The sequence below is a fragment of the Corapipo altera genome, unplaced genomic scaffold, assembly GCF_003945725.1.
Source record: "Corapipo altera isolate COAL_440 unplaced genomic scaffold, ASM394572v1 24b, whole genome shotgun sequence".
In the NCBI taxonomy this organism is placed as follows: Eukaryota; Metazoa; Chordata; class Aves; order Passeriformes; family Pipridae; genus Corapipo; species Corapipo altera.
The window spans coordinates 10613046-10631894 of NW_020884888.1; the positions used below are offsets into that span (position 1 = coordinate 10613046).

The following is an 18849-nucleotide window of genomic DNA, read 5'->3' on the forward strand; positions in this document are numbered from 1 at the left end:
ACTCTAACTTTTGGAGCCAAAGAACCTACTTGCAATTACTCTGATTACTGAATTGGGCAAGACACTCTCCGATGGGCAGAACATGCCCATCAAGCTCAAGCCTGAAGGGATGGAAGTGTTTGGGGGAAGGAGTGACCATTAAGCAGAACCTGTGGGACCATCACAAAGACAGTCAAGAGAAATGCAAGTCAGGCAGCATCTCCCGTTCCCATCTCAGTTCCTCACCCAAATCTCTCCCAGGCACGTCACTCAGTCTGCTTGCTCCTGTCTCATGGTCCCTGTGTTGGCTGGTAGCCTGACCCATCTGCCATCTCTGCCATCCTCCCACCATGGCCAGGAAAGCAATGTAACGCAAATGGCTGGCTGGAGAGGAGAGAAACTCCTGAAACATCCGAGAGGCCAGGCTGCCCAACGCCGGGCACGCCGGACAGCGGGCATGTACCGCAGTAATATCAGGCAGGCTCCCCCGCCTCCCGCCTTGTTCTCCTTTCGCACACAAGCGTAACAGTTGATATTGCGGGGAAACGGCGTGAGGGGGATACTCCTAAAACAGCACACACAGATTTTCAACGCGGTGCCTGAGTTGCCGCGAAGGCTACGCCAGCGGGCACCCCGCACCGCCCGGGCTGTGGGTCTGCCTTCCTCATGATGGGCTCGTACTGCTGGAAGGAAAACCCGGGAGAAGCCTGCCTTGCCATGCCTGCCCCGTCAGCCACGCCATCCCCTCTTCTTGATCAAAGCCGCTGGTAGTTTCCAAGTAATTGTTTTTGCCGCCTCCGAAAGAAGAAAAAAGCATCTGTAAGAACTGGGATGACGAGAAACGTGCCGAAAGTGGCAGCGCCAGGGTCTGTGCAGGGTATGAGGCTGAGGAAAAGCCTGCGTTCCCCGCGGGGCGCAGCCTCGGGCACAGCCGCCTGGCAAGCACCGGGTTTGCCAAGTTCGCGGCGAAAGAGGCGGAGGAGGGTTCTCGGAGCTGGCGCTGACGGGGGCGTTTGTCGCTCCTCTCCCCCACCGGTGACCCCATCCCCTCTTCTCCCACACCGCGGCGGGGGCGGCGGGGGCGGCAGTGCCTGCGGGGGCGGCGGTCGTGTTTGCGTTTGTGCCGGCCAGTCACATGGAAACCGGTTCGCAGCGCCCCCGCACCCCCGGGCTGCCCGGGCAGCGGCCAGTTGAGCCCCGCCGTGCCCTGCCCTGGTCTGGCCGGGCAGCCGAGCTGTCAGTGCCCGCGCTGCGGCGTAGCTTCCCTGTCGGCCCGGTAAGGCGGGCGGGGGCCGCCCTGGCAGGGCATCCCCGCCCTTGGCCGGGCTGGGCAGCCGTGGGCGGCGGCGGCCCGGGCACTGCCGCCCGGCGGCGGGGCGGGGAGCGGGGGAGGTGGGGGCGAGGGAGGGGGCGAGGGCGGCTCTCACTCCTCTGCTCTCCTCTCTTCCCTCCCTCTCGGTACCCCCGCCTCCGACCTTCGCCGCTGCCCCGCTGCGGGATCTCGTCTTGGACCGGCCCGTCCCTTAAGAAGTGGTGAGGGGGGCCCGGCCATGGAGACCCTCGTGCGCCCCGGGGCCAGCAAGCCTCCCACCGGGTAAGCCTTCCTCCTGCCGGGACCCCGGCCCGGCCGGCCACCGCTCGCCTGCATGGGAGGAGCGGCTCCGGACGGCGACAGCGGCCGTGCTGGCCGGCGGGCCTCGGTGTCTTCCCTCCCTCCCGCCTGCCTCCCTTCCCTCTCGGGGCGGCGAGACGGAGCCGGCGCACAGGTGTCGGCGCCCGGCCCGCTCTGAGTGGAGCCCGTGGGGAGAAGGGGCACAGCGGGGAGCAGGGCACGGCGGGCGGTGAGCTGGGGTGCAGGAAGGTCAGGAGCGGGAGAAAGTGCCTGCTTCGCCTTTGCCCTGCGGGAGGGGCGTCCCGGCCAGGCTGCCGGCGCTGCCCCTCCGGGTGCGAGAACGGAGAGCGGATTGGGTTCGGGAGTTATTCCTTGCAGAGGTTGCTCGGGACGGCAGGCAGCCGCCGCCTGAAGCTCCCGACCCGGGCTGCCGGGGCTGGAAGCAGCACCACCAGCTGGGAGGAGGCCGGGGCCGCGGCGGGTCTGGAGCGGACCCGCCCGGCCGAGGGTCTGGATCAGCCCCCGGGGCCGCAAAGATTCTCGCCCGAGCGCCAGGACGCAGCTGCCAAAAGCCTTTGAAAGGTTTATTCAGCCGTCCCAGCTGTGGGTCCCTCGGCCTCACTGCACGGCCGTGGCAGAGGAAGGAAAAGCGCTGCCAACCGCGCATTAAAAACGCCGAAACTTGTCCGAGGTTGGTGGGTGACCGCAGTGCCGGCCGGACACAAGGCACCTGCGGACGCTGCTCCCAGTTCCTCCTGGCTTTGGTGACAAGCACCGCTCTCGCAGCACTACTGCTAAATAGTATTCAGTCCTAATGTAAACCACGGGTGGGTTTGGGGTTTTTCAAGAGAAGAGACAAATAAAGAGTGAGCCAGCAGTGAATTTATTAGTCCGTTAATTAAACACAAGAGCACCAGCACGCTGAGGTCCTGAGTGATCCCTTTTGTCAGAGTAGAAGCTGGGCAAGTTTTAAGAGCTGTTCTGTCTTCTTGCAGCAATTTACTGCTCTACTTCACAGTCTGCATGGACTGAAAGAGACTGTGATTGCTTCAGCTGCATTTTTATTTTTAGTTCTAATGTTTAGGTCATAAATTTATTTTCAACAAAGTAGGAAACAGCTTTAAAGAATGTGCTAGTGGGCTACAGTAGTTTTTTTTCCTCAGTTTGTGTTTGATATGGAACCTTGTAGTGCCTAAAACAGAAAGTAGTACAGGGAACAGTGGTCGAAGATGCCGTTGCTAGTGCTGTGGTAATGAAACAGTGTGTGCCGTGTTTCTTTGACTCGCAGAGCGTGACATAGCTTGCTTCTCTTTTGTAAATAAAATACTTAATTCCAGTTGCAAATGAGCCTTTTTGATCATGACCTTTTAGGCTTCCAGGAAAAGCAGTACATAGAAGGTGCCTGCCCCTCTGTGTATTTAGTTAATGTAACAGTATAGCTGCTTTCTAGAATTCTGATGAAGAGATCATTTCTGGTGCCAATTTACACGTGTGCTTTGAAGAGTAACTCAGATGCAGTGCTGTTTAAAAATTTGTCTCTATTCATAAGAATCCAAAGATTCATTAAAGAGTTTGAATTTGAAATGGGAAGGTGTCATTAGTGCATCTCAGAGATGAACACTGGAGTCTGGGGGCATTTCTGAACAAAACTCCTGAATCCTTTGTAACCAGTTTCATCTGTGTAAACTTATCCACAGACAGACTCGGATATCACAGGAACAAAAATTACAGTAACTGCATTCACTTCAGATTGCTTGTGACATGGCTCAAGGAGATGAATCCAATTGTAAGGTGCAGATGCACTTGTGATATTGTATAACAAAATGTGTAGGTGCTAATCTGCTCCTGTGGAAGCTGATGGCAGCACTTGCATGTGCACTGAGGGGGGACTGCCTGTCTGTTTTATCTGAGCTCTGAATTTCAGCCTTGAAATACTTCTTGTTGCATTTTCTTGCAAGTCAGAGGTTCCCAGCCTGGATGTGTCAGTGCTGTTACAGGGAGCTTCACTGAATGGTTCATAATTCCCAGAGTTGCTAACATCCATATTGGATATCAGTGGATATTTGGGCTCTAATCAGATTTTACTTGCTCAGTGACAAAATCTGCTAGGTCTGGCAAGTGTGGCAAGAGGACAGCTTTGTCTGTCCTTTTTGGTTCCCTTGTTAATCCAGACGTGAGCTGCCTCTGTGGAGTGTGCCTGGAGACCTCTGGCTGTTAAGACTGTTGTGACAGAAATACCTTCATTTCATGGCAGAAGAAATGCTATACGTGGTTCCATCTTATTGATTGGGTTAGCTTGCAGTTATGAAAGAGAGGTTAAAATGACCGCAGCTTCACAATTTTTAACAAAATTTAGGCAGAGCTGTTTTGTCTCTACGTAAATCATTAACAGCAACATTATGAGTTTTCCTTGTTAAACAGTGAACAAATTTAATGTGTCGTTTGGTGCAGAATGGAGCAGCTTTGCTATGTGCATAGACAAATAAGTTGCCATGTGTTTCATGGCATGGCTGCTTGAGAATCATAGATGTAAAAGGAGGATACTGTTGTGGGTTTTTTTGTTTTAAATGGCAAAGGAAAACTGCAATTTGTGCTGGTGTTGCAGGGTTTTCCCCATTTCTCAGCTTCAAAAAAAAATGGTAGACTTCAGCACCAAGGACTTTATTATTACTAATTGCTAGGCATGAGTTTTTTAAAGTTTTACCAAGTCCATATTGCTTTATTTAATTAATTAATTCTTTTTAGCTTATGAAGGTGAATTTAAGACAATCAGTAGCATCAGCAGAAATTAGGATTTACTCTGTGATCATGCAACAGAAGCTAAAAGACAGCAGTACACCAGTTTAAAATCTACTACCTTAGTGTCTGCATCTGCCGTTATTTCAGTAGGGAGAGCAGAGATAAGCTTCTCTGGGTGTCTTGATTGGTTACTTTTTGACCATAATATGTCATAACAGACATACATTGGTCATAAGTGGTATAGCAGGCTAAAGTCTAAAATGAGAACTTACAGGATCAATCCTTCTCTGCTCTTTTAGGAGCCTTGCAAAGGGCAGAGCATCTTCCCCTTTCACTGTAGGCATCTCCATCTCCCACAGAAGCCAGCAGTTTGTGAGTCTTTGTCTGAGCACAGAAAAGCTTCTGCTGGAGTCTGGCAAATGTGGGGAAAGCCTCTATGTTAAACTGGATGTAGGAGCTCTTTGTTTAAGTAGGACCTTTATTTTCTGTGCGTCAACGTTCTTCCCTATCTCACAGGGCCTTATAGTACTAATAAATACAGGCTCACATTAGCACACCTACTTTGGAATGATTTGCCTGTTGGATTGAAGTGACCCTGGAAGTCAGGTAGACAGTGTGAAACATCAGTAATGTTTACATGCAGAACCCGTATTTCTGCATAATGTGCAGAGTAGTGGATGGCAAAGGGCAATTAGTGCAATTAGAAAGGTAGGGCAGCAATGTGGTAGAATCATAGAGTGGTTTGGGTTGAAAGGGATCATCTCATTCCAACTCCCCTGCCATGGGCTGGGACACCTTACACTAGGCAAAGTTGCTCAAAGTCCCGTTCAGCCTGCCTTGAACACCAGGGGTGGGGGCATCCACAGCTTCTCGGGGCAGCCTGTTCAAGTGCTTCACCACCCTCACAGTCAAGTATTTTTTCTAATATCTAACCTAAACCTACCGTCTTTTAGCTTAAAGCCATTGCCACTTGTTCTGTCTTTGCATAGTACCAACTTTGAAGATTGCTGCCTTGACCAGCTGCGAGATTGACACTAGAGCTTTTGGGATTGTTCTTCATGTTGTGTCCCCATTTGTATCTGCACCACTCCTGCAGAATTCAGTCAACACCTGAGACAAGGAGCTTCCCTGTGATGCATTTTTCTGGCACCATAATCAACATTAGCCCTATCTTCCTCTCAGTCTGAGTCCAGAGTATTTCTTTCCATGTCAGTGGAGATACATCACATTAAATAAAACTCTGGTAATAGTGACAGACGAATCGTGCTTACTATTGCAAAGAATGAAACAAGGAAATTTTTACTGTGTTTTGCAACTCCATGTGAATATAACTGTTAAGCTGATATATTGTAAGAGATTTGTATTTTCAGTCATGACTAAAATGTCAGGATTGCTGAAGATAAGGACACTAACTGTAAAAGTAAGCTAAATGGTGAGATAAATGCAATGCAATCCAGTCCTGACAGCTGTTCTTTCTGAATTCCAACTTCCCATTTCTTATATCTTACTTTCCCCCTTTTTTTTTCCTTTCTCTCAGAAATCTTCTAGTCATGTACCAGAGCAGACGATGAAAGAGAAGGCTTTGTAAAATTTCTTTCATTTCTAGACTGTCTAAAATATTCAGCATTTGTTTTGACTTTCCCCATCTCCCAGTCATCTCCCATTATTTTCTTTCCCATGAATAGCTTTTATACTTTTTTATCTTGCTCTTTTATGCCACTCCTGCCACTCTTAGATGAAATCGAATCTTCTCTTTCCTACTGTCATCTGCCTTGGTTGTTCTTCATATTCTTTCCCTTGTAATTACAGATTCATTTTTCTGCAGGTTTTGCTCGTGTAAATTTACGTCTCGGTCAAATTGGTAGTCTTCATGGAATCACTTCACTGCTTCTCAGGAGGTAGCACTACATTTTGATAGAACAGATTTTACTTACCACCCCATCTGGGCTGGTTGCACCAATTTCAGGATGCTGCATTAGAGAAGGAAGAGGGTTAGTTACATTTTGAGCACTCTTATGGGTAGACTTTTAGATGATGCTGACCATTACAGAAAAACAATCTCCTAAATATTTATTTTGAAGTCAGTTCAGTAAATACATGACTGCTTTTTGTGTAGTTAATCTGGCTAGAGGTGTGATATATTTCTTTTTGCCGATTAGTTCAGAACACAATGCATGATTATTGCCAGAATGAATGGAATTTTTTTTGCCTTCAGAGGAATGAGAGTTCTTTTGAATATGTGTATTCATTCTTAAACATCTGTCATCATGTAGACTTCTGCTGTCACAGACCTGACTCATCTTACACGCACTTATGAAGACTTCCTAAAAATATTAATTTTAGTTAAAGAAATACACATAGGAGACTCCATATTATTTATATAGGCAAAATTGTAAACACTTTTACATGACCAGCTCCAAAAGCAGCCAGGAGGCCTGTGTCAGAGTTAAGGAAGTAACTCACTTCTCCTGAATCACAATTCAGTACCTTAACAAGTATTCCCCTCTGCCTGGCCTTTAGCTACTCTGTTAGCATCAGCAAACACTTGATTTTCTGGCAACGACTGTGTTCTGTATACTGCAGCTTTTTGTGTTGCTCTGGCATTGTGATTTCCATGAAAATTGACAGTTTTCACACTTTAATGCTGCTTCTAAGAGATTGAGGGGCCTTTAGAAATTGGTTTTTCCACAGCAGGTTAAGCCAGCTCCTGCATTAGAAACAAGGAATGGGAAAAGGCTTAAAATCTGTGTTTCTAGCTAAAATTATGCTTTAAGGATCTCTGAAAAATAGCTGCATTTTCAGCTAATAGAAATTAAACCTTTATTAATATATTAATTCTCTTAATAGAGTGTTTCCAGAGCTGTTAGTTGCCCAGTGAGCCAGGCTGCTTATCATTAAATAAGTAATGCTGGGAATAGTGTATTGTTGTCATAGTTTCAGCATGAGAGTGTCAGTGATGAGCCAGGGACTTTACCCATGCCAATGAGTGAGTCACAAAGCTGTGTGGCAGGGCTGTGCCACGATGGTGCTGACACACAGCATCTCATGCCCACTTTAGTCCCCTGGCAGCAGAAACAATGTCTTTTTAGTTTCATTAATCCCCCAGATAATGAGCTGCCTCAGGTGCTATGCATTTGTGCAGACTAATTGTCATAACAAGAGGAATGGGAAAGAAAATTGATTGAGAATGGTTTTTCTATTCATGTTTCTTTGTTCTTACTATAGTTTCCAGATTCAGAGTGTCTATGGGGCAAAAAATTTAATTTATTATTCCTGACCCTGTAAGTTCAAACTGATATTTGCATGTTAAGCTGTATTTTGTGTGTTCTTTGCGATGTGTTGTATGGAAGAGACCTGGCAATCTCCTTTGACAGTTTCAGTGATGAAATGTGAGTTACAAAGCTTTCTTTAGTAGTCAGAAAATTATACAACCCAGATATACTTCTTTTTTTTTTTTTAAACATCATTAAAGCATGTAGAAAGGTGGAAATGAAGTGGTATAGGCTGCCCCCAGGTATTGGCAGATCTGCAGTAGATAGACTGCATTTTTGTGTTTGGTTCTGTGTTCTCCAGTGTCGTTTCATTAAACGTGGTTGACCTGTGCATAAGTGTTTAAGGCTCGTCTGTGAGTTGTTCTGCCTACTCTCTCTCAGTGTTGGTGTGGTGTATGCAAAGTGGAACAACTCAGTAAGGTGTGATGGAGAGTCCCTCACCTAAGTAATAAGCACCCAGGTAATGAGAGAGATCTGTTACAGAAACCCCACATTCAAGGTCCTACTTGGCACAGGAGGGGCTGAGGATTAAACCCACAGTAGCTTTTACTATACTGAATTGCCAGGACCACCCCGCTGCCTGGAGTCTTCCTTTTTCCTTCAAGCAAGAAGCCAGGCAGATGTAAGCCTCAGTATTCCTGAAGTTGCATTGGAGCTGGTGCTTCTATAGCAAGCTCTTAACTAGTGACTCAAAGGCTAGAGAAAATACAGTCTTTCTGGGCCACATTTGTTTTGTGGTACTAACAATGAAAACTTCGTTTACTCAACAAAATAAACAGATAAGGTGCAAAGTCATCCCTCTGTTATGGAGCTTGAGCAAGAAAATTACATTTTATATTATCAATGTTCTAAATATAGCTAAAATGTAAGGTTCAATAGTAAGTACCAATCCAAAAGTACTTAATCAGATAAGTGTTACTTTACGTTTTCACCAAGGGTGACTAACAAGCAGTGCAACTCTCTGTTTGCCATGCCTGCTTTCCTTTCCTGTGTGTTGGGTTTTATTTATATAAAGGAGTGCTGATCTGATCAGCTGTTACTGAGGTTTTATTGTGAAGTTGAGCCAAAAGGGTAGAGCTCTGTTGTTTTTCAGTAATCAAAGGTAATTAATGATTTATTTTTTTTTAAGGCCACACAAATACATAGAGATATAAAATGGGTATCATTAGTGGTTGATGATGTGCTTTCATAATTTTCAAGGGCCTGAGTATAAATGTACCATTGATGGTTGGTTGTCACCATCTCCCAGGCTGTTCCTCTTAGTCTGCCAGTCCAACTTTTCTCTGAAAAGGTAGAGTGTTTTTTTAGGGACTGAGATGGTTTCTTCTTGGTATTTGAGCAGGAGTTTGCCCTCTGAAGCTGTGTGAAGGTTCCCACGCTGTAGTGTACATAAGAACCACCAGCTACAGAATCATCTTTGTCAACTTCTCCAGGGACAAAAGAGGAAAGCTCTGTTTTATATTATCTAGATTACTTTTCTTTTAAAAGCTTGTCTCTTCCTTCCCACCCCATATGTCTCACAGTGGGCATTCTCCAGTGCTCGCCCTGAAGGTCTACTGGGTGCTATGGCAGTGGCTTTCTGAGATAAGAGAAAATAAAATAGTGAATTCTGTTCAAGACCCTTAAAAATACTCATCTTTTATTTTTGTTGTGTAGAGTTATTTTGTGGCATAACAACAATTATTTTTCCCTGCTTTAGTAGGGTCCAAAAACATGAACAAAAAAATCCAACTTATTTTGTAATAAAACATATTATTTCATTTTTTCTAACTTCTGTGCTTAGATGGCTTTTCTTTCTGCATTTTTCTTTTTATGTTTGAGGTTGGTATCTTGCATATGAAGCAAAAATACCACCTAGGTAAATACATCGAGCGTGGCACGTCTGATCTCACTGTGCACAGGACATGTATTTTTCTTTCTGTTTTTGTCTGAGTTTGACATGGGGGGAGTCTCCAAAATCAATAAAAAGTTTCAGACAAATGGGAAGAAAAAAGTGTTTTCTGTGCTTTTCTTCGATCTCTGCTCTTGTGGCAGTGCTTTATTTCTGAATGTCACAGCAATGGTTCAGGGTGCTGAGGAGGGAATATCTTGGTCTGGATCCAGCTTCCTTCTGTTTCTTTTTGTGGTTTTGAGTTTAGTTTTACTTTGTTGCTTTCTTTTGAATACCTTCTGATGGTACTTTTGGTACCAAGCCTACACTTTTATGGATACCAAATAAATAACTGCTGGGTTCCCTGGGGGTACAGCTCATGTTTCAGTGTCAGCGCAGTTTTCTCTGCTTTAACAGAGCTGGTGGTGTTGCTCGTGGCCGTTCTGATGAATGCTCCCTGTAGGACTGGACTTTGTTTTTGGGAAGGACAGCCTTTGGCTTCTGCCACGATTAAAATCTTGGTACTGTGACACCTTCAGGTGCTCCTAAGACTGACTTTACCAATTTGTTAAATACAGCTACATATAGGTCAGATCATGTTTCTAAACTGCTGACGTTGTAATTAACACAGTTATTTATTTTGATGGCTTTTAATTATCTGTGTTTCTTTGCCTGTATTGAACTGAGAGTCACTTGGTCACCTCACAGCAACACAGACCAGCATTGCATGCTAAAATAATGTTATGATGTCAGATGTGCGTAAACTTGTGCTTTTTGAAGCACACAGTCTTTTTACAGTCTTTTTGAGACACGCAGTCTTGTTTTGTGGCTCCTTAAAGTCTGTAGCACAGCTTCATTCCCTGGGTAGGGGCTTGTTCAGTGGGGAACAAACTAGGACCATTTTCTGTCCTCAGTGAATCCCGAACCCTTCATTTACCCAGAGAAGCTGTGGATTCTCCAGCACTGTGCTGTGTGTCATAGCAGACTTGCATGAGACCAGGCCAACTAGGGGATGATAGGGATAAACCAGAGTGTAGAGGAAGTCATTCTCTAACTCCATCAGGTCTTTTGTAAACCAGAAGATATTTTTACTCCTGCGCTTACATTAGGAAGTAAAGAATTGCTATCTTCAGATCATGTCTGTTATTCCTGAATATAATGTGCTAATGTGGAATTACTTATTATTATTAAACCTAGTTTTTCCATTGTGAAACAAACATGGACGTATCCATGTGTGATGGATAGAGAGTCCAAGATCAAACTTTAAATTAAAATAGAAAAAACCTCACGTTTTATGTGAGTAATTACAGAACAGAATTTTATCTTAAATTCAGAGATTTGTGGATTTTCCAAATTACTGTGTATGTAGGAGAAGGATAAAAAGTTATACTGCAGCTTTAAGTAATAAATTTAATAGGCTGGTTTTTTCCCTTCACCTCAAGTCTTGTAGATTGTACCAACTTTGTAAAACTATCTAGAAAGAGACTCCCTAAGCACAACCCTGGAACTGTATGTTGATGATTAAACCATGTCATGATGACAGTAAAGTTGCTTTTTATCCTACCTTCTAAGCAAATACTTGAATTCCCCTTCCAATTCTTAGATAGATTTGTGAGAAACAAGAGAATACCTTCCTGAAAGAGCAATTAGTTATTCTGCAACGAGTATTTACTCAGTTTTCAACTTCACAGCTGTCAGGAAACATTACTCTTCTGAAGAACATTGATTATAGTTTTGGTCAGGAATTCGTCTTTCTGAAGAAAGCAAATTGTTAATACTGGAACTATTTGAATATCAGTGGATACAAGCTGCTATTTTATTTCTTTGCTTTTAGTAGTTTTTTTTCACAAATAATAAACGATGTCTCAGGGTATATTAGCACTCGATGCCAGGATCAAAATACAGGGGCTTCCCTCTCCTGGCTCAGATGTAGTGTTTCTTTTTAATTTTTTTAAGGTTTACTGTCTTCCAGCCTCAAACCAGGGATTTCATTTTTTCTTAGAAACACTTATTTTTTTGGTTGGTTTGGAATTTTGTTCATTTGTTTTTAATTTTTTTTAAGGCTGTTAGTGTAGTATTGTACAAAATGACTACTAGGGGCTAGGCAGACTCAGAATCTGTCTTGGACTCTGTTGGGACGGAGTTGGAGAGTCTGCTTGCCCTTGCCAGAGAATAAAGAGCAGCAAAATCACTGGCTAATTGTTTAATGCAATATTGGAAATGGTACTTTGATCAGCTGCTCTGAAGCAGCTTGAATTTATTTGATTTCTTTAGCATGGAAGAGACTGGGCATGACTACGCTCCCATTGCCTTAATATTCAGTTCTTGAGGGCCCTGTGTGGCTTGGTTTTTCTCTGTTTCATTTGCCAGGCTGTGTGCAAATCTCAAGCACCTTGGCTGAAATCTCTGGGTCTGCTCCTGCGTGAAACAGGTGTGAAAGGGACCAACATGGCTTTCACTTGGGCAGATCAGTGAAATACATGTGAGTGCACACTGATCTTGCTGCTCCAAGGGGGTTCAGGTTTATATTTTATTATAAAGTAACAAAAATCCGGTATCTCATTATAAAAATTGTTTCTTGTTTATTATTGTGTATTATCAAATTAGCCATAGTTATTTTGGAATGAAATCTCTTTGCATTCAAGTGGTTAAATACCATACTTTCTCCTATTAAAAAGATCCAGGTCTACTGGAAAGTATTTTACACATACAAAACTGCCTGAAGTATAAAACCTGTTTATACAGATACCATGCATTTCTTGCCATAAAAAGCACCGTAAATTCCCCATGCTGCTTCATTTTCATAAGGAGTTACTTGGAAAGAAATATTGCTTGCTGTGCATTGCCAATTATTTATATACTAATTTGCTACCTGAGAACAATTTCAGATTTTTAAATTCAGTTTGATATTGAAGTGATAGAGAGTTAAAAAGGTCTTAAACTATTTCATATTTTACAGTTTAGCTTAAATTTACCTGGGAACAAATTGGCAACACTGAAAATTTTTAAAATTTATTTAATTTAATTTTTATTGGTGAGTTGAGCTTCCCTTTCAATAAAAGTGGTGTACATACAAAGAGTTTTGAGTCATTATTTTTTAATGTAAATTCCCACTTATCTCTATTGTTACAAGATAAAAACTTCTGTTCTGTATATAAAATATTAAACAAGTAGTCTCTTTGTGCAAAACTTAGGTGCCAGATTCGAGTAGCAGACCGAGCTCTACTCTGCCATCATTTGAGAGGACATGCACATCAGCCTCCAGTACAGATCAACCCTTCAATGAATGATCCAAACAGCTGAAAAGGGGAAATACATTCTCTTGCTTCTCCTTTGCAGATCATCTTTTGCACTTCAGACTTTTGATTAATTTCGAAGAAATAACCTAGACTACTACTATTTTTTTTTTTTTTTCCCCTGAGCACATGGTAACAAACATCTCACTAGCGTGAAGATTTTCCTTCCCAGCTTGGCTGGGAAAGGGGTAGGCCGAGTTACTTGAGAAAACATGATGTAAAAGCTCAGATTGCAAAGAAACCCCTCATGCCCCGCTTAGCACCTGGCTATATCTGTGCAACAGTATTCAAATATTTATAAATCTTTTCATAAGCATTGTTTATTTGAAGACAAAGCCCCAAATCAGCAACAGGGGTTTTCCTGCACTAAAGTGCTTATATCAAGTATTATTTATGGTTAAAAGCTCAAAACTCCCTAGAGAGACTTTTCTCAATTTTCTATGTTACTTCTTCGTTTTACAGAGAAAACTATCACTGCCTGTAGAAAAAAACCTGTAAGTTCAGAGGCATTCAACTGTACTATAGTAACTATGCAGTTAAGAGACTAAAAATAGTAGCTCTTATCTTCCCACACCCAGATAGTTTTTCTTACAAAATTTGGGGAAATAAGTGGATTGGAGACTTCATGTTCCTTTGTGCCTTCTGAGGTGTCTGTTGATTTGTTCCATAGTGCTTTTCATAGAAAAGACCTCAATTCTTCAGACTTGAATTACGTAGACTTAGGTCCACATGGGAGCTGCTTTGGAGACTTCTTTGTGTGATGTGTGTGAGTGGTACACATGCAACTGCTTGGAAGTGAGGAAGGATTAGAGTGTAGATGCTCATGCACAGCTCTAGTCCTTGTGGACAGGTGGTCTTGGTAGAAAGCCTTCTTACCGATGAGTACCACAAGGGAGAAAAGCACATGGCACTGGTCTGTTTTACTGCTCATAGAAAGAAATAGCTTCTTCTTTCATCCTACTGGTTTAGTAGGCTCTTTTGGCATTTAAAAGGAAATGTGTGACTATTTTAGGAATCTTTGAAAAGGGTACTGTATCTCTGAATTAATGTGTTCGTATTTCTCACTGAGTTGCAGATGGAAGATTCAAAACTGTGGTTTGGGCAATATATGTTGATTAATATTGGAAATAAATGCTACTATATGGGACTTTGCTTCTGGACCCAGCATGTCCACTGTGTTGTACAGCTGTGGCATTCCTTCCAGAATTGTTCTGCAATCTATTTACTTTGAACAAATGTTGTAGTCATGGATGGATTTATGAGGATAATGATCTGACAGACCATGCAAGCTTATATATTATAAAATTTTCCATACACAGGGAAACTAAGTGTTCCCCAATGAAACTCGTCGTATGTAGGGGGTGATACTGTTGTGTTCCTCAAAATACATGTGAAAGATGAGGACTGAGGGTTATCGTTTTTATTGCTGCATATTATGGTCCAGCTGCGTTAACACCTGATGCGGACTCAAAATTGCTTGAAATTCTCCATTGGCTTGTATAGCACAGTGAGCATGTTTCTGTGGTTTGGCAGTGGTGCCTGGAGATTTCACAAGTGGAGGAGTTCAGATCTTCATGGTTTGTTTGGTTGGTTTTTTTTAAATTGTCAGAAAGTACATGTACCTTCCTGGGAGTTCAGAGTAAATACATCTCACTCGGAGAAAACGCTTGGAAAAAATGAAACTGTCCCTTGATAGTGAAGTCTGTTCCTCCTGGCCTTTTTTTTTTTTTTTAATTCTCTCTAGCAAGTTTCTTTGTGGCATGACTGAAGAGCAGAACCGCATACTCGAATTTGTACCTGGAGTAAAGTCATCGCTGCTTGGGGACTGCATTTATAAAAGCATTGGAAGGAGCTCCCTCTGCCATGGCTTGCCATCTGACAGCCACGTTCTGCTTGGTCTTGTGCTCTTTGGTCCTTTCAGGTCTGCTCTGCAAGCCTGTATCTCTCGTCAGAGCTGTGACTCTCCAGGTAGGCTTCAAGCAGCACTTCGGTCTTCTGAGTTGTCCTTACCACTGACATTGGCCCAGAAAGTCAAAAACTGAGCAGAGCAGGGAATGTGTCTAAAGACACAGCTGGACATATGGTAAAGAAAAGTTTTAGAAGTCCACAGCTATGTAAATCGCTTTCCTCAAGCCACTTGTCTTTTTTTTTTTTTTTCCGACATCTTTCAGTTCTCTCAGCTGTCTTCCCTCACTGGCAGTTCCTGTGCTGCAATAAAAAAAGAGGGGAGAAATGTTATGCACGAACTAACAAGTTAACTTGTATAAGCATAGTAATAATCATAAAGTTTTACGTTTGAATAACAATTTTACTACCAGTGTGTTATAAGAAACACCTAAATCCCATAGATTTAGGCTTATAGGTAGAATTTAAGCAAGAGTAAAATTACTGATTTTTCTCAGCCTAATTTTAGATATTTTCAAGCTTAGACAATATAAGTATATTCTGCTACACACCTTTGTAATTATATAAAACTGATAACAAGACATGTGACCTCTGGTTACAGATCTAAATATTGCCATCAATTCATTTATGACGGTTGAATATGTGTCTGTGTTTAAGTCAGTCTGTAATTCATAATGAGTCATCTTTATTACTATTTGCATAAAGAAATATATTAGAACAGTATTTCAAAGAACACTTAAATGAGAGAACTGAGCATGTGTTAATGCACTTATTTTTTTACAGTGAAAATGTTTTCCTTTCTAAATAGCACTTAATACTTCAGTGCATTAAGTAATTTTTGTCACAGAGTGGTATTTGCATGTACATTGTTACAATGTGAAAAAAATTGTTGGTACAGATTCAGTAGATGGAGTTGTATTGATTTAATACTTCAGTACATTACTATTTTCACCCCATCCCAAAACTTCTTAATAATCAAAACAAGTGAATGTTGTGTAACTTTGTGATACGGTTATATAAGTCATGAAGTTCAGTTTTAGCAATGAAATTATATGTAATATACAAAGAGCAGGGACCTTTTTTATCTACAAAACCGACTTAGTCTTGAGTGAAAGTTCAGAGTTTTACTGGTGGCAGTTTACTTTCAGCTTTGCTTCAAAATTAATGTTTTAATGACTGAATCCAATTTTGAAAAAAGTACACGTGTAAAAATAAAGATTTTTCACTTTATACAATAAAAATACATGCCATATCTTTCAAGTTTGGGTTTCTAGATATTCTAGTTTGAATAAACTGAGGCAAGTGACATTTAAGGGTAAGAGGAGGGTAAAAATGAGGAGTTTTTCTTACAGATAAACTCGTAATATAAAAAGCTTTTTTCCCCCTTTTCAAATCTTTCCTTAGATGACAAAATCAAAAAGACTTTTGTTTTATGAAGCCTGCTTTTGATTAATTTGATTGAGTTTAATTTACCTACTTAATCTGAACTGTGCCTCTTCCTTATCGTGTAAAGTCGCTTACTGTTTCTAAATATACCCGTGTATTTTAAAGAAGCAAAGCTGTGCGTGAGTACGACCCATTCAGAGCGGGGTTGTGGGGTAGGGAGGGACCTACTGGTAACCCGAGAGCAAGAGCAGATGCTAAATTAGCAGCTGGATCGTTAGTAACAAGTCCACAAATGTCTGCTGGGAAATGATCTTCTTTGGTCGCATGTAGCGTGGGTGTATGGGTTATTCAGAGTTTCTAGCATCTAGTTGCTCTTTACCAGTGAGTCAAAGGAAAGTTGTGGAGCCATGAGGATTTTTATTTGTGGAGTGACTGCCAACTTGTTTTCATTGAAAGTACAGGCTGCATCTATAAATTGTCATTATTGTGTGGCGTTTTTTATTAAGATGTGCAATTGGAAAATGACTGCAGTATTTAGTTACAGAGATAAGTGAAAACCACTAAAAGATCTGTGGAAAAGCAAATAACACTATAAGGACATCATTAATAATCCCAAGGTTATATTCCGTTTCCACCTTTAACATAAATAGGTATTGACCATTGACTGCAGTCAGACGTAGTTGAGATTGTGACTGTATGAGACCCTAAATTGTGACCAGGGATTATTAAATTATATGTGTTAAATAGCAGCCAAACAGAAAAATACCAGTAAATAAAAGATCACGAGGAAAAAAATTAATAAGAGACCTTTAAGAAAAGTGCCAAGGAATCTGGGTTTACTTCATATTGAAAACTAATACATTTATGTATACCTTAAGCCAATGATTATGTAAATATGTGCTCTACAAGTCACCATTTCTCCAATCAAAGAGCATGTTTGTTTTGGGTTTTTTTTTAAGCTTATCAATTTGGTGAAAATTATTCAAATTTCTAGTATAAACAGGTGCAAAAATGATACATAAAGATAGAAACATGGTATATGTGTACCAGGGTCCTAATGTCACCAAAAGGTTTTGTGGTTTGTTTTTTTTGTTGATCAGGGGATAAAGCCTTGTTATGGAAGGGAAAAAAGCCTTCCAGCTGACTAGAGTGACCCTACCTACCAGTGACAGCCTTCTCATTGGCAGGATAACACTCAACAAAGTGAGTTTGTGGTGTTCCGAGGCAGTCACTACGATCAAAACCTCCCCCCAAAAAACCAAACAAATCCCCAGATGGACCACTTCCAAACTCATGTCTGGACGCCCACGCAGCAGTGATTTAACGTATGAAGGTGCTGTATCCTGTTCAGTTATCCTCCTCTGGTAATTCCACTCCAGTACCAGGTCTGACTGAAGGTCAGTCAAAAGTTAAGGCTTTGGGGCTGGCAGGGAGGTTTTCAGTTAGATGTCAGAAAGGGCTCTGCGGGTCATAAAGATGATTTTGACAGAACCTTCCTCCTAGACACAAACTGCTTGGCTATTTCAGAGGGATGCACAAGATGGGTCTAGAGTTCAGGCTTTCCTATTCTGGGGAGGATGAAGAGGAAACTTTTAAACAACTGTTTCCGTTTGAGAATCCTTTTCTGCTCAACAACCCATCAACTATACTAGATCTTCCCTCCTTCTTTTTTCCTTTCAGAATTAAGCATCCATGTGAAAGAGAAGGAACAAGTTACAGTCAGTGCGTTTCTGTGCAAGTACAGAAGTGCCCTCCCCCCACACTAAAAAAAAGCATAACCAGTTTTGGATTGGGTAGTGGCTATATTAGCCTAAATATGGAAAAAAATTGAGTTCCTATCACTTGTTAGAAAAAGGCAGATATATTTGCATGTGTATGTATATACAGACATAACATTATCAGTTTTAATTAACATGTTAATGCCTTGGTAGAATAGTGCATATGTGTGAAGACCATATAATATTACCCAGTTCCAAGTACAAGCATGGGGGTGGTTTTATTTTGAGAAGGAACAAAAAAAAGAGGTTACTCTTTGGTAGCTATTTTTTTTCGGGGAAATAAAGGAGTGTTATTCTTTAGTTGCCTTTTGGCAAGGAATTGCTTTTCCATTTTTGTACACATGACTGTAACTTAGTGTTAATGGAAAAACAGAGTAGTTTAGTGTAAATCCTGCAGACAGTACACCCCATTCTAGTGGGGATTTAAAACGTTCTGGTACATAGCTGATGTGATGGTTGAAACTGCTGTTGTGAAGCAGGTGGGATGGAGAAGGAAGATACTTAGGCCGTTCTTTGTGATCACCAGGCACATTACATGTTATGTAATGTAATTTTTTTTTAAATTAGTATCTCCCCTGTACAGCAGTTTACTGTGACCCTTTGTCACTAGCAAAGAAAACTCTTTGGGGTGACACTAATATTCAGAGAGCAGTCAGGCTAACTCTACACAGTTGTGTAGTTTATCCAGTTCACTTTGCGTACTTGAGTCTTGTAGAATTTTTCTAAATGATAGTTCCTTGTAATTTCCTTATATATACACTTCCATGCTTTAAACCAAAACAGAAATTAGGCTTTGTATTACTGCCTGTAAAATCTTGTCATTAGTAAAATGCTCATTGCTGCATTGATTTGTACCTTCAGTCTTGTACCTGGCATGTTAGTTTTGAAGCTTTGGGTAGTATCTGTTTGTTTCATTTCCAGTGTTTAATGTCAGGTCTAAATATAAGAATGTAATGCATGAACTCTCTGCATGTGTGACTCTGTGTTACAGAATTTCATTTGGTTCTGCTCG

General features: G+C 41.8%; 1 protein-coding gene across 2 annotated transcripts in view; it reads left to right on the top strand.

The window, feature by feature from the left end:
* Positions 1-1360: 1360 nt before the first annotated feature.
* The window catches only part of LOC113947382 (protein cordon-bleu-like), a 109388-nt gene continuing 91899 nt past the window's right edge, over positions 1361-18849 (top strand). For both annotated transcript variants that reach the window (XM_027643886.1, XM_027643887.1), the window contains exon 1: positions 1361-1573. In XM_027643886.1, the coding sequence (XP_027499687.1) occupies positions 1530-1573 (44 nt within the window). In that variant the 5' untranslated portion in view covers positions 1361-1529. The remainder of the gene's footprint in view (positions 1574-18849) is intronic.